This window comes from Pagrus pagrus (assembly GCF_965226575.1).
Source record: "Pagrus pagrus genome assembly, chromosome: 6".
NCBI lineage: Eukaryota > Metazoa > Chordata > Actinopteri > Spariformes > Sparidae > Pagrus > Pagrus pagrus.
In genome coordinates this window covers 11,500,398-11,516,313 of record NC_140190.1, presented here as the reverse complement: position 1 = coordinate 11,516,313, position 15,916 = coordinate 11,500,398, and the positions used below count along the sequence as shown (strand labels likewise).

Sequence of the window (15,916 nt, the reverse complement as noted above, 5' to 3'; positions counted from 1 at the left end):
CTGCTTTCTAATGGGTCCTCTGCTTTCCTTGCCTCTCCTCCTCTCACCTCTCCTCCCTTCCTTTTTCCCACCTCCTGATTCTCACATGATTCATTAACAGCTTTTGGTTCAATTTGCAGTATTTTTAGCCTCAATACTTGCACCATATTCACTTTGATCTTCATCTGAGTGACATATTGTTGGTCTATCTTATTGTTGGCCTGTTGTGATGGTAACAATCAGCAGGTCATGTATTTTTATTTATGCCACTTATTGAAATGTGAAGCAGGTCAAATGTGACTGCTCCATTACTGTTGCGTTTGATTGCATTTATAATGTTGACTGACCAGTCGATTGGTTATCTGACCGTGGCTGTGACTTCTTGGCAGGTTGATTTAATGACAGAAAGGCTGTCCAAATAACTGGTCCACCAGATAACAGGAGCAGACTGTGTGGTCTCTAGAGGATTTTGAATCAGTGTTAGCAGCAGACACACAATCTAATTAGAATATTGTTTGTCAGTGTGAGATGGAATTTTGATTAAGTTGATGCTCGTACAAAATGCACTTTGATCTAGTTTCAACTTGTCATCAGAGATTTTATGGTATTCTATAATCTGATTATTAATTTTGTCTGGAAACTGGCCTGTATGTGTGTCCCTTTAATCAAAACTTTTAATTTTGTTTCCTCTCAATAATGAAAGAAGTTTGTATGCGCTGCAGTCTTCTGGTCAAATCTTGTTAATCCATCTTGTGAATCCATTGTGGGCTGTACACAGTAGGGACAAGAAGGAAAAACTTTTTTTGAGGTTTGAAAATTTTAATACATTCAATTAAAATTACACAACAGTCCTTTCTATCCAACTTTTACCTTTCTTTGCACAACCAAAGCTGCAAGTTTGTGCTTTCCAAACTACACTGCTAGCTCATTTTTCACCAGCTATCTATTGATTCACCCTGGTCTACTGATAATGAGGCGTATGCTTCTCTGCTCTTACATTGCTCTAAAGTTCTTATATTGTACAAGAGCTGTCTGCTGAGCAATTTATGCGCCACAGCACTGAAAGATTTGCTCTGGCTGCTGTCCATGCTACACTTCTCTGACACCTGATTTACAGGCCGTCTTGTCAGCTGTGTATGAGCTACAAAATGTTCTCACTGCCCTGTTACATTCATTTATGCCTACAACCTTTCTATGATATGCACAGATAATATGCTGTGCTCTTATTGCCTAGGCAAGGTCGCTATTTCTTTGAATAGTTATTTACTTTTAAACCATGAAATGTATTTCTCTTAGCAAGAAATGTGGCAATGTCTGACAAGTCCGTTGCTTAGCTGGCCACATATTAGAGTGTCTGTCAGCATTGTGAGGGGTTGATTTACTAAGACCAAACACATTCACTCTGTGATTCAGTTCAAGCTATTACTGATCAATACTGTACTACTTAAATAGACCACTTTGTGTGTTATTTTCCATCATGCCACAGGTCACTGCATCTAAGGGTTTTATACTCATCAGCATTTGTAAGTACAAGCAATGTAACCACCAATCATTTGACTCCAAACATCACCAACCAACTGCTAATTTCATATTCAGTTGTATCCTGAATAATGAAGTCTTTGTTGGCTTTCTAGCCGTACTGAGCCAAAGCTTGTGAGATTTAGACTCTGTTCAACACATTCTTGGCAGCAGACTGAGATGGTTTTATGACTTGGACTTTACTCACTGGCCTGAAAAAGATTGCTTTACTTATTTCCCTGAAATGATCCTCTCAAGCAAAGACTATCCCCAGGTGTACTAGCAACCTTCAGCAATCAAATTAGAGATGTTCTGCTACCATTTTTTTCCATCCTGATACAGATTCTGATACCTGAACTTGTCATATCGGCTGATACAGAGTACAGCGCCAATACCAGTGCGTTAAAAGATACATGTATTATTTTTTAGCAGCTGTATATCACTAACCATGTATGGATGTGATAGGAATGTTGTCATTGTTGTGTGTTCTTGTTCAGGTTAAACTCTTTGTAAAACATGAACAAATATATAAATCTCTTTGACAGTCAGTCATAGCTGAAAAAGAACACAAATAACAACAAATATAACTTTGCTGAGATGCTTGAAGTTACAAAAGTTGCTTGCTAATTATATATATTGGTTACTTGTTCAGTTAAAAATCTATCGGGTTGCATACAGGTGTATGGGATGCTGCTCTGAAATGGCGGGATCCCATTTCTGGGCTTATATATAAAATGGTATCACATCGGTCTGGAGACCTGATGAAGCATTTCAGACTTGATTTGAAGCATTTCTGACTTTGATTTAGGGTTGGTCCAATTCTGATACCAAATGCTTCTGTTTTGGTGGGTAGAGGGGGTTAAAATTAAGGCCAGGTTCTGCTAATTGCTCTGTCTGGAGGAGTTAATCACATGGTATTAAAGTCCCTTAATGTAATCCAGTAGGAAGAAGTCATTATCTTTCTGTTTTCTGTTTGTCTTGGTCCCTGTTGTGTATTTGTGTTTTAGAGGGCAGACCACCATTACTCCAAATTGGACTTCAGTCAGGAGGACCTTCAGGAGCGTTTCAAACGTCAGCTCAGCATTGAAGAGGCCTGCACCATCACCATCGACTCTGTGGAGTCTACCAAACCCATCACTAAAAACATGGCCAGAATGGTAAACAAACCCACCTGTTGCCTGTTTTTGTCTTCATCGCACTTGCACTACGCTAGACTGCTAATACTGAAAATCTGCAAATACTTTCAAAAATCTGTTTTCATGATGGAGTAAAATGTTGTTTAGTATTCAGTCTTAAAGATATGTATCGATCTTAAAATCCTGAAACATACCAGAGGTACAACAGATGGCCTTTTTAAACATCAATATATTATTGTCAGATTAATTTGGAACATCTTTCTATTGTGCTCTGTAATTTTGTGTCTTTTAAGATGCAAAAAATCCTGCTGATTTCCTGCGAAATCAAATATGCTGACTCACAGTATGATAAGCAGATGTAGAGGGTGCATATTATCTTGGCAGTACTGTTATTTGTTTCAAGTAATTCAACGAATTTGGCATAATTTTCATGGTTATGATCTATTGACATTTAAAATGTCTTTCTATCGAAGGGTACTCATTTTCCCCTATGAGGAAAGTTTCTCTGATATAAACTTTGAAATGATATGCATTTAGGCCTGACAGGTTAGAGGAAGATACATCATATTCCTGTGGTGTGCCTTCTTTCCAACTCTGGCATTTACAGTCCAGCCTAGCTCGTCTGCCTCTGCAGATGGGCTACGTGGGAAGCGAGCAGGCGAGAGTCCCTGGTGGTCAGGAAGCATTTACAGACAGGCAGGGCAGAATAATAATGTATTGTAATGTAGCCCTCTGGAGAGAACGCAGAGTCACCTCACCATCCTCAATCCAGACGGTGTCTGTGCTTCAGTCAGACTCAGTAAAACTCTTCCAACTGAGCAGAGAACACTTATACACGTAGTCGTGCACAGAACATACTGTAAGTATAACCACAAAACTTCCAACGAACATGTTTATACCTGCACAGATTCTCATTTTCCATTATACAGTTAATCATAGAATCATAATCAATATATTAATCATAATCAATAGATTAACATATGTACCACAATGTGATAGCACAGAACAGTGTTGTTTTAAATGGCTGACAAATTTTAAATTGAAAAAGGAAAGGCAATCTATACGACCAAAAGATACCCGCATCCATCTGTCGTGAAAGAGGATTTTGGTCAGTGAAGGTAATTGCGATTTTATATATAATGACCAAAAGATAAGGTGTGCGCTTGTAAAATAATAAATAACTTTTATCACATTATCACACATAACTGTTCTTTATTGAAACGTAATTACTTTAACAGGGTTAGATGCGACTAACACCAAATGCAAATGTTAATGGCCTCAATAAAGGGAAATGCCAGTGTTTAGCCACCCCATTTTTTTTTTTTTACTTTGAAAAAAACTAAGCTAGCTGTTTCCCCTTGTTGTCATTCTTTCTGCTAAGCTAAGCTATGCTAACCACCCAGTGGCTCTAGCTTCAGATAAGAGTGGTATCAGTCATCTCATCTAACTCTCGGCAAGAAAGTGAAGACTGAGTGCACAGTATTTCCCCAAAATGTCAAACTAGTCTATTAACTTAAATCTACTGCAATATGAGTTATGGTTTATCATTGATAAATTGTATATGTTCGGCTACAGACATTTATAATGGGCCAAAACAGGGAAGTTGAATAGGTTTTCCTTCCCATTTTAGTCTTAGATGAAGAAGTCTGTGATTCAGTTGTGTTCTTCTCAGAAGGATCTTCTGTTTTTCCCCCATCACTGGAGCCAAACAAGCCTAACCATCAAATGTAATGCACACTCATGTTGCACAAGATCTTGTGTCCACTGAGAGGTGTACCCATCTACTGCTTCACAGTTTATAATGGCTTTCCATCTGGTTCATGCAGTATGTGATACACATGGGTTGCTACAGAATTGTTTGTTTTATTTGACACGTTCTTTAAGGGTTTCCCGCTGGCAATCACTGTCATGAGATGGATGACCTCCAGTTGTGTTGTCCTTTCAGAGAAAGCTGCTGGCGGATCAGCAGGCACAGTGGCAGAAGATCCTCCTCCAGGCCCTGAGGGAGAACAAGATGATCCTGGCTAACACCAACACCAGGCACTACATGCTTAACCTTCATCCCTATCTCTGTCTGCTGGAGGATAAAGAGTATGTTGAGATCATGATACAGGTAATACAAAGCACCGAACCCAGCCTACCACTCAATGAAATGCCAAAATCTCGACTTTAACAAAGACTTATCAGTGTTTGAGTCAGAGAGATTTAATTACGAGAGGCTTCACCTTACTACAAAACTACAAAAAAGATGTGTAGTGATGTCACTGTGCCACTTTTTTTCTCGACACTGCTGCTGTGCAATAAGACCCAAGCAATCCTGAAACTGCAAAACACAAATCAAGTGGCTGACAGAGTGACAACAGCTGCAGCAGCATCAGGCTTTATCTTTGGCAGCAAAGGAGAAGATGCTTTGATCAGATACCTTTTCTTCTAACACAGACAAACACACATGATGTAATGTTAAATCTGAAAAGACCGTTTTCACTTTGATTTCCCCTCTGACTGAAGGATTTCTTTTTCATAAAACTAAATCAGATCTGCTTTATGTTACAGAATTCTCTTAAATGTTCTCTCCTGTATGACCTTTTGAAACCTGTCCTTCTTTTGTCCAGAGTATTGCCAACATGTCTCCCAGTGGAGAGTCTCTGAAGGTTATGGCCAGAGACCTGGGCAACAGGGTCTTCACCAGGTACTGTGTGCGGCAGAAGCACCAAAACCAGATTCTGGAAAAGTTGGGCAACATTTACAACGCTTACACAGAGCTGCTGGCCAAAGACACCAAGGTAGAGAAATCATTATGCTTCAGATGTCTTCCCGTATATGTGCTTTAAGCATGAGACTACATATTTTCGTTTTATTTGGGATATGTCTTTGTCTTTTCCTAGTTTTAAAGGCTGCATTACAGAAAAGAGATGTAATTTGAATCTGAACTTACCAGGCTGTTCTCCTTGTTCTGATAGTTGCCCTTAGCCACTTAGTAATTTTATCCACATTACTAATGATTATACATCAATAAATCTCATTGTATTAATATTTTCTGAAAAGTACCAGTTGTTATCTTTACAATGGTTTTGCAGTATCGACAGTATATTGAGGTATTTGGTAAAAATTATTCTGATTTTGATTTTGTTGCGTGGTGCTCACATATTTAAATTGATTTTGATGTAAAAATATTGAGATATATAATGTGTTTTGCAATATAGCCCAAAAAAATATTGCACATTTATTGTATGACCATATCACCCAGCCCTACTTAATGCCATTATATTTAAGAAAATATAATTTAATGTACTACACTGCACGGTGCAACCTGAAGGACAATGCAGTTCATTGTAACATGTTGAAACATAATGCATGGCTCCCAATTGGAGTCACGACACTAATGTATGTTGTTGAATGGTTAATTTTTCAAAGAAGCTGAAGCAGTGAAGTCTTTGAGATAAATTAGTTAACTGAGTTGAGAGACAAATAATTACATTTTGATAGATGCAGAAATGTGACAGGTATGGAATAAATGACAGCCTGTCCTCAATGGGATTTCTCAGCCAGTATCACTGACTCGATGTTCCACTGTTGTTTTGATGGTTCTGGTACACTGAGGGAAAACGCTCATGTCATCAAAACTATAATAAGCAAGAGCTCATTATTCTGCAGTAGCAAGTTATGCTAGAAGTTAGTTAAGGTGGTTGTTTCATGCAACTTATTTAACATGCAGCCTTTGTAGTTAAAATCACGCCTATTATCATTGTTGTTTTTTTGTTGTTGTTATGACCAAATCCAACTTCTTAATTACTTGTCTTGGGTTTCTCACTTTATAAATTTTCATTACAAGCCTAAAGACCATAAATGTCAACCTGAGGTCAATCTTATTTATATGGACTATTGCTACAGTGCATCCTCAATGAAGAAAAATATGCTTTTAAGTATCTATCATATTTCTTGAAGCATGAAAGCTTTTTTTTTGATGAGATCACAAAAAAAGTGCCTGTTTGAAAAATTATTTTAGGTCTAAACATCAAAACTGAGATCTAGGGACCTCCCGCATATGTTGACATGCCTCCCAAACACTGTAGCTCACTGTGATGAGTGTTGACTTGCAGTTTTGATGTGTTTCGCAAAATATTGTTATAATCATACTCCATCCTTATTAAATGAAAACAACCCACTTCTAATCTTCCCCGTCTAGGAGTTTGCCGTCCTTCCCAGAGAGTACTGGTGTCAGCTTGAGAAGGAGCAGAGTTCAGGACCCACACTGGAGGGAGGAGAGACCCATTGGCTATACTCAGTAACCCTGGAGCTAGGCACTTACATGGTGGATTTGATGGTCAAGAGCCTCAAAATCAGTGGCAACATCCTGAACCCGGCTTACGACAAGAAGCTCATCCCCATCCTTTATCACATGTACACTTTCCGCAGCACACGGCAGGTACGTCTTTCCAAGTGCTCACTTGGTCTATTCCACTGGGATATCAAAAGGGGTTGGCTACAATTAGGAGTTGTTTGGGATTATGCTAAAGTGCTCTTCCCAAATAGACAGGGCTTTGATAACCTGGTAACAGGATTCCTGAGCATTAACCCAGACCCAAAAAAGATCCTTTTAGCTGAGATTTATGTGGACAAAATGGTCAAGGATTATACGTAAAGGGGTTTCCTGGAAACTAGTATTAAGTATTAAAGTATAAAAGTATTAAAAAAACACACGCATTGATGAGCTGTTCATCAAGTGGAACCCCCTTCAGCCAAATCAAATAATTATCTCCATTTTGGCTTTTTGAGAATTACACACAATTAGTCCGAATTATAGTTTTAAGTAGTTGTAAAGTCGACACTTTCACAAATAAGGGAAGAACCATGGTGGAGCAAAGATGAAGGAAATACCTGGAAACACTTGACCTTCACTTTCAACAAGAAGACTGTCACTCTAAAGCCTATTACCTTGTATACTTGTGCAGCCGCCTAGCCAGTGTGAAGCTCCACAGAGTGTGAATTATAAAACCATTTCTCCCTTGTGTGACTTGGCAGGGGGGGAACAGTTGAGTAAGATGAATAGGTTCCAGGCTAATCCCTTTTTTAGTGTCCCCTTAATTGGCTCGCTGATTTACTGCCACAGGACCCTGCAGGAGGGTGAGCCGACCGTGTCAGGGAAGAGACGCGGACGGGAGCGAGAATTGTGAACTTTTTGGACTTGATAAACTTTGACAGTAGGGAACATTGTTGCACAAATTTGTCTTGGTTTGTTAATATATATATATATATATATATATATATATATATGTATATATATGTGTGTGTGTGCCTCTTACTACTATCTCTTTTCTCTTATTCCCCCCTTTCTTTGAGCCCATCAGGGGAGCTTCCTTATGATTTTACAGCACAGCATGACAGTCTGACTCATGCAAGCAAGGCTGAAGTGTTTTATTTTTCTGTCAGCTTACTGTAGGTCTTTACGTCCAGTCCTGCATGACGTAACCATGAATCAGAACTAGGACACAATAACTCCCTTCACTCGGAAGCCATGACCTGCGATAAACTTTACCCCTTGTGTGCTATCCTGACTCCTGACTAGGGTTTTAATTAACTGAATAAATATTGGTTCCACCAGATCATCTGCAATGTTGACGCTCCAGTCATGTAAGCAACATTTTAGTGATTACCCTTAATAAAATCAAATTGGAGCGGGGAGGTTTATGGAGCTACAGTCTTTTGTGGATGTCAGTTATCTTATATTTACTTAGCGACAAATGCACAAATGATATCAATGGCAAGTTATGTATAGCCTGGTCTTTTGAGTTTGTATGGAGGATAGTCATTGTTCTTTGTTATATTTTAAACTGCTACCAAACATATGTCCCTGTCTTTCATTTCAGCGTAATTGAAACATTTGCCTCAGCAAAATTTCTTTCGTCTTCTCATGTAAGAGTTCTGTTTATGATTGGATTTCTTATGTTTCACCCTTCAGATCGGCTTCATCAAGCCCCACCCCATACTGACTCAGATGCAGCAGGAGGCCATGGAGACCAAACTTACCTTTGACTCCTATGTGATGCCGATGCTGTGCCCTCCTGTGCCCTGGTCGTCCTTAAAGTTCGGAGCCTACCTGCTGACACCTACCAAGCTGATGCGCACAGGAGAAGGGGCCACACAACATGACACGTTGTTGGAGAAATGCCAAACTATCTATCCAGTCCTAGACTCTCTCAACCAGCTGGGCAACTGTGCCTGGAAGATCAACAAACCCTTGTTGGATTTTATTATCTCCATCTTTAATGATTCTGGTTGTGATAAGTTAGACATCCCTCCTCCTCTGTCAGAGGCCCCCAAAATGCCACACTTTAACCCCCAAGATCCCACTTTAACTTCTTCTGAGAAAGCCCACTTAAAGAGGGAGGCAGTTACTGCCAGAAGGAGATACAGCGAGATGTACAGCCTGCGTATGAGCGCTCTATATAAACTCTCCATCGCCAACCACATGCGGGATGAGATCTTCTGGTTCCCTCACAGCATGGACTTCCGAGGACGTACCTACCCCTGTCCTCCGTACTTTAATCACCTGGGAAGTGATGTCACACGGGCGATCCTTGTGTTTGCAGAGGGGAAGCCCCTGGGTCCGAAGGGCCTGGACTGGCTGAAGATCCACTTAGTCAATTTGACAGGGCTGAAGAAAAGGGAATCACTACAGGGACGCCTGGAATACGCCAACACTATCATGGAGGACATCCTCGACTCGGCTGACAACCCTCTCGATGTGAGTCTTTACTGCTCTCTCCTGTTCATTGATCGCTCAGTCCAACCCCACATTCAAAGCACTTCTTGTTAGAACTACTTAGTTTTGAAGTATATGCAATTACATTTTGCACGAATACAAAGAAAGCTGCTATTTTCAATTTCTGAAGTATGCAGATTATAGCGTTACCCCTGTCTCTGTTACTGGAGGAACGGTCACTATAAATACTGACAAAATCTAAAGGGGATATGAATATCTGTCAAAACAAAAAGTGAAAGTGCTTTTGAGGCAATGTTTATGTATGCTGGATAATGTATTATGCGCTTGTGTTTGTCTTTCTCAGGGTAAGAAGTGGTGGATGAATGCAGATGATCCCTGGCAGGCGCTGGCCTGCTGTATGGAGATAGCAAATGCTGTGAGATCTCCTGATCCAACACAATTCATCTCTCATTTTCCTGTTCACCAGGTACCATCAAACACAGAATTATGAGAATGTCAGGTTCCTTCTCCTCCCAATGTGTTCTGTAATAAGACATTCAGCAGCAAAGTAAACAAGTAAAGGTGAATTTATGATTCTTCACTTAGATGCAAGATGATTAAAAGAGATTATCTTAAGGAATTTAGTCATTAGGCCAATGATAGTCCCACTTTATAGCCTCCTAAAAATAAGATGTGACATTTAGTTATGTTTTATAGTGCTGGTACAGAGGGCACATCAAAGTTAACAGGGCGAGACCTCCCTCAGCCATCTGGGGCCATTTTATGTTGCATGCCATAAACCTGTAGCCCGTAATCTTACCAACCAGACTGCAGCTGCAGCTATCCTCTACTGAGACCTAACATATAAGATCCGACCCTTACTTATACAAACCAAAGCGCTAAATAAATCTAAAATTCTGTCACTAACTGTGCAGCGTTATGTCAGGAATTCAGTGATTTACATGGTTAAGCATAATCCATCATAATAAATTATAATTTGTTTGAGTAAAGCAGCTCTGTCTGCTCCTCAGGCCTGTGTAAATAACCTTTTTCTGATGTAGCTTTTATTTGGCACTGTCGCTCATTATGTTACTCCAAGGAATGCACATTTTATATAATGCCTTTGAATGAGTTGTCATGGCAGATTCTATTAAGGCAACACTAAAAATGCAAAGTAACACAAGTGGCTGTAATCCTGCCTGACTCCAGGCTTTAAGCATTTTTTTCTAAATCAGTGTAATCAATATGTTTAAATGTATTTAGCACCTCCTCCTCACAGATGTTTTGAAAGGACAATAGCTGCAAGGTTTTCACTGAGTGCAGCTTAGAACTTGAATAGTTGAATGAACGGATGCTGCACGGACCCTTTTGGCTAAATCTGTTGCATTTACATCACAGTGATGTTAATTAATGAGTACCCTTTCTGATCAAATGGAAAAAGGAAAGAATCTGAATAGCCAAAAGGAGTCAATTTGTGTGAGAGAGTTTTAACTGCAGTTACATAACTTCAGAAGCACACTGAAGGCCTGCTGCTCTCCTACACAACACTGATGTAACAGTTACAGTTCAAACATAAGGGTCATGTAGGCGGAGTAGAGACACATTAGGGTTATAGGCCACATTGTGACGGAAATTGAATGAAGAAGACAAATTCCCCAGTTGGCTGGAACGTCACCGACTTCACTGCAATATTTACATGGAGCTCTTTCATTTTGCCTTGTGAGCTGAATATGTGGATGTTGCTGGTACATTGCTGGTAATTTCCTCTCTGGTGCCAAGTCCAGTCCAGATGTTGCTTTGAATGATGCAGTTAATTCAAGATGCTCATAGATGGTTTGATAGTCTAACATCTAGTGCAAAATTCACTCTGTGGCTTCGGGCTGTGGGACATAGCAATATGTTGTCATGTACTAAAGGCAAAAAAACAAACCTCTTCTCTCATCTATTAAACAGATGCTCATGAGTTTCCTATTGCCCTCCCTCTCCTGTTTCTAGTTTTTCTCTCTTCTCCTCAATTTCTTTGTTGTTTTTTCACTTACACTTTCTTCTAATCACCTGTTCCTTGTCTTGTTCACCCTAAAGGCCGAAACACACTAAAAGTGATAACTGATGTGCCTTACATGATGCATATGTAGTACTCATGTTCTTCTATAGTGACACGTAAGAGTTCAGTTGCACACAAAGACCCCCAGCATTCACAGCCACACACACACCCACAACCCAGCAACAAAGAATTCGCTCCAGCTCTCACATTATGTGGCTCTGACTGTCTCCTCTCCCCCTGCCTCCTCGAAGTCACAACAGAAAATTGTTACATTTGCCTCAGCATTTATGCAACTGAGACAAGCATTCAGAATAGCTCCAATTTGGTCATTACTGATTAGAGATATCAGGGCAGTGTGTCCTGTAGCGGTGATGGAGTAGTGTGCAGCACTGAAGAGGGCTCAGCTGTGTTCTCTCAGATTTACGTTACCATTTTATTCCTGTTAGCTCTCTTCAAACTGCAGCTGCACAAACCGTTTTGGTCGCTGGGTTCTCATTTGACGCTCCACGATCGAAAAAAGGTCGGAGTAGGGGCAACAAGGCAGTTTGCCTCACCTCATCATGCTTTTGGTGCATGTTCAGCCATTTAAAACAACAGGTGTACTTCAAAACACTCGTCAGCTGCCTTTAGCCTACCTCCCTGTCCTACCCTCGCCCACCCTGTGCCGATCTATGTGATTCTTTCTCTGTTTTCTCCTTTACATCATTGCTTTAATCTTTTCTCTCTTTCTCTCCACCTCTCCTCCAGGACGGCTCCTGTAATGGTCTCCAGCACTACGCTGCTCTAGGCAGGGATGTTATTGGGGCCACATCAGTCAACCTCATGCCCTGTGAGGTGCCCCAGGACGTGTACAGCGGAGTAGCACAGCAGGTCAGAACTACTGGGGTGTTTTTGGTTCGCATTATTTTCTTCCTTTCCTTGAACTGCACGGCTAAATTGGAGTTGATTCAAGTTGCAAGTCACGTTACATTTCCTCAGCTGTTAATATTCAGATGATTCACTATATCCCACAGTGAGTGACAGACAAAGCACTGAGAATATATTTCAAGTCTCCCACTTTAGGTCTTGCATTTAAAAGTGCTTAGTTTTTTCATGCCTCGCATCAAAGTGAGAGGAGACTGCCTCACATATCCGATGACTCAAAGGACAAGTGTGAATAAAATGCTATCGAAGGCTGCAGCTTGCTGTGAACCTGCATATTTTTAAACAGAAACCATTTGAAGCTAATCAGGGTTTACTGACATTTCAATACAGGAGGATTCAGAGAGTGCTGAGGAATGAAAGTCTGACGCAGGCCGAGTTGTTCCAAGGGCAGTGACTGTAGCTGCACAATATATTGTTGATTTGATACTGTAGATTATAGCAGGCTTGTGAGCTACCTGGATGAATACATGTGTTTACTTGTAAGCAGAAGCTGTTCCATAACTGGTAACAATCATATTGTTGGAAACTGCAGAAACAATTAGTTAATTTCTCCACTTAGCTGATTAACAGACATTTAATTGACAACTGTTGGTTAAGTTATTGTTCATTTTCTGGGCTTCAGCTTCTAAACTATGGGCATTTTCATATTGTCTTTGTTTTATCCATTCATATTTGGCTTATTTTGCTCATTTCAGTGTATGAAAACAATTATACAAGACACATAATATTTTTACCCAGCGTTTTATGCTCAGTTAACATAAATGTCATGTTAACATAAATGTTACTCAGTATTATGTTAAAATCATTTGAATATTTTAATGATTTTTAGGCATTTGATGATGTCCCTTTGAGTTTAAATAGACTGTGAAGGGTATTTTTCAGGCCTTCTGCCCTGACTATATGTATGTTAATTTGTTAGAGTTTTGAACAGAGGCTGTTTGAAAATTGCATGTATGCAATGTAAGTAACCCCTATGTGTGTACATGTGACATGCTTTCAGGTGGAGGAGTTTCGAACACGGGACGCAGCGAGCGGCATGAAGATCGCCCAGGTCCTAGAGGGCTTCATCAGCAGGAAGGTGGTCAAACAGACCGTGATGACTGTGGTGTACGGGGTCACACGCTTCGGGGGACGCCTCCAGATAGAGAAAAGACTGAAGGAGATTGATGAGTTCCCCAAGGTACACCAGTGGTGGAGGGTGGGGGTTGTGAATGTGGGCTTCCCTCGCCCTGCATGCTGTTTTATTTTTAGTGTTGTATCAGCGAGGCCTTTTAGCACAGGATCTCCTCTATGTGGGGCTTCCCTTACCGCTCAAGCTATACATTCTTCCACACACATCCAGTCAAGGTGGACTCGTAATGAAGTGCAAGGTCTTTTCCACTGAGGTCTATCCTCCTTGCAAAATATTGTTCCAATGTCTCCTGCATGTACACGAAGGCCTTTATCTCACAGCTGACATAGACTGCATTAAATTTAAGCAAATTTGATTGTTCACCCAGAGGGATTTCAGTCACTTTGACCTTGACAGTAAGAGTTGTGTTACACCACATTACTCCAAGTAGGCTGCATGGAGAGAGAAGCATTTAAAGTTTATAATTGTCAAGTTTTAATGTATTATACTCTTGCAGTGAAATAAGATATTTCATGGTTGTATCAGGCCAGAGGAGCAACACAACAATAGATATATTTGATATCCTGTGCACGGTCATTGAGTCTATTTTTAGTTCACAACCATTGTAGTTCAATTCGGTTGGACGTAAATGGGCACACCCATTCTGTCAAATGATACCATGACAGGAGGAGGAAGCATTAAATCTCTTGTGCTTGTTATCTGTCAAACAGCTATATAGTTCCTTATAATAGTTGGAGTTAATCTCATTGTCTGTATGGATGGAATTGGCATGATCCTGCTGTCAGTGTATCTACAATCTCACAGCCAGAGGATTGTGCTAAATGACTTCTGCATAATGTCCCTAATTGTTTAAACAGGGAATTGGGAGGAAGTGTAATTGTGAGTGATTACAGGGGAATGGATGGGGGGGATGAGGAAGCTCCTACAAAGGAGGAGATCATATCTCTGTAATAATATGAGAAATGTAGCACTCTCATTCAGTGCTGCAGCCTTTATCACTAATATTTGCATTTGCATTGTATGATCCCTAATGATAATTAAGTGAAAAATAATCTATAGTTTGTTTTAATTGTGAAATGCAGTGGAGCAAAAAAGAAAAAAATGTGTGTGACTTGTATTTCCAGGAGCATGTTTGGGATGCATCTCATTACCTGGTGCGTCTGGTCTTCAGTAGCTTAAAAGAGATGTTCACAGGGACCAGAGAGATCCAGGTGGGTTCATTACACCTACATAAAGACAAATACACACACCGTTACAAACACACAGGATGGACATTCAGTTAAAATATTGTTTATGAGGATAGTTGCTCCTCTTATTTTCAACAAGAGGCCCGACTTAAACCCTACAACCACTCTTTTTTTTAGGGGTCTTATTTTTCCTAGTAATTTTTATTTCTTAGGAAGTTTTTATATAATTTGGAACAAATAATGGGGGAAAAGGAGACAAAGGTGAATTAACTTACTTAAACTAATTCCACGTATATGCAAGTGTAACTGATGGCCAGTGTGACAAATGTGGCCCTTTGATAATTTTTCTAAGTATGCTAATTGGCCGTTTCATTAGTTTTGTCTGTTGCCAAGCACAGAAATACTCTTAATTCATTAAAAAGTGTTCACCTAGGGTGTTAAAGCAGACGGATTTTGGAGAGTCAAACTGACAGCCTACCTTTTAAGATTAAAAATGTGAATTGTTTTCCAATAGCGATTCTTTTATCAATTTTAAAACCTAATAAAACATTGAAAACATTAAAATAAATAGTGCATTGTATTAACACATTTCAATTCCTAGATAGTTGAATATCCTGTCTTGATGTCCTGGCATAGCAGGTCAGCTAAACATGCTAAATAATAAAATATGTCTTCAAACAAACACACAGTTCAACATATATGAAGAATAAAGTTTTCACTGGAGTCATGACTAGTTTACCGTGGCAACGGCACCCATTCATCACATAGTTTCCGTTTATAGATTTAGGACGTGCACCTGCTAGGGGATTGTGCATCATCTCCACAGGCAGAGAGTCTGGTGAGCAAATAGAAACACCGCCCACTGTTGCTGTGTGTTTCCTCTGGGAATGTGTGGGGACAGCCCAGTCTGAGATGAAAAATACCCTTCCCATCATACCTTGGCGCTGACCTGATGCTCGTGTGTGTGTGTGTGTGTGTGTGTGTGTGTGTGTGTGTGTGTGTGTGTGTGTGTGTGTGTGTGTGTGTGTGTGTGTGTGTGTGTGTGTGTGTGTGTGTGTGTGTGTGTGTGTGTGTGTGTGTGTGTGTGTGTGTGTGTGTGTGTGTGCGCACCCGCTGCTATTAAATAGGTCACACCCCCTTGCATTTCGCAGCGGTGAGTTGAAGTATGATTGAGAGAGAGAGGTCGCTGAACGATCCTCGTTGCTGTCATCCCTGACCTCTCCTACATTCTCTGTACATTTTCCGTTATTCTGTCGACACCTAGTCATTCTCCTCAAACTGTGCTCCTGCTGT

The 15,916-nt window shown here is 40.2% G+C and overlaps 1 protein-coding gene across 1 annotated transcript in view; it reads left to right on the top strand.

The window, feature by feature from the left end:
- The window catches only part of polrmt (polymerase (RNA) mitochondrial (DNA directed)), a 49,896-nt gene that overhangs the window by 10,954 nt on the left and 23,026 nt on the right, over window positions 1-15,916 (top strand). The window contains exons 6-14 of the mRNA XM_084355784.1: window positions 2,505-2,654; window positions 4,579-4,746; window positions 5,246-5,416; window positions 6,820-7,059; window positions 8,593-9,378; window positions 9,701-9,823; window positions 12,128-12,250; window positions 13,305-13,484; window positions 14,561-14,647. Of these exons, the coding sequence (XP_084211910.1) occupies window positions 2,505-2,654; window positions 4,579-4,746; window positions 5,246-5,416; window positions 6,820-7,059; window positions 8,593-9,378; window positions 9,701-9,823; window positions 12,128-12,250; window positions 13,305-13,484; window positions 14,561-14,647 (2,028 nt within the window). The remainder of the gene's footprint in view (window positions 1-2,504; window positions 2,655-4,578; window positions 4,747-5,245; window positions 5,417-6,819; window positions 7,060-8,592; window positions 9,379-9,700; window positions 9,824-12,127; window positions 12,251-13,304; window positions 13,485-14,560; window positions 14,648-15,916) is intronic.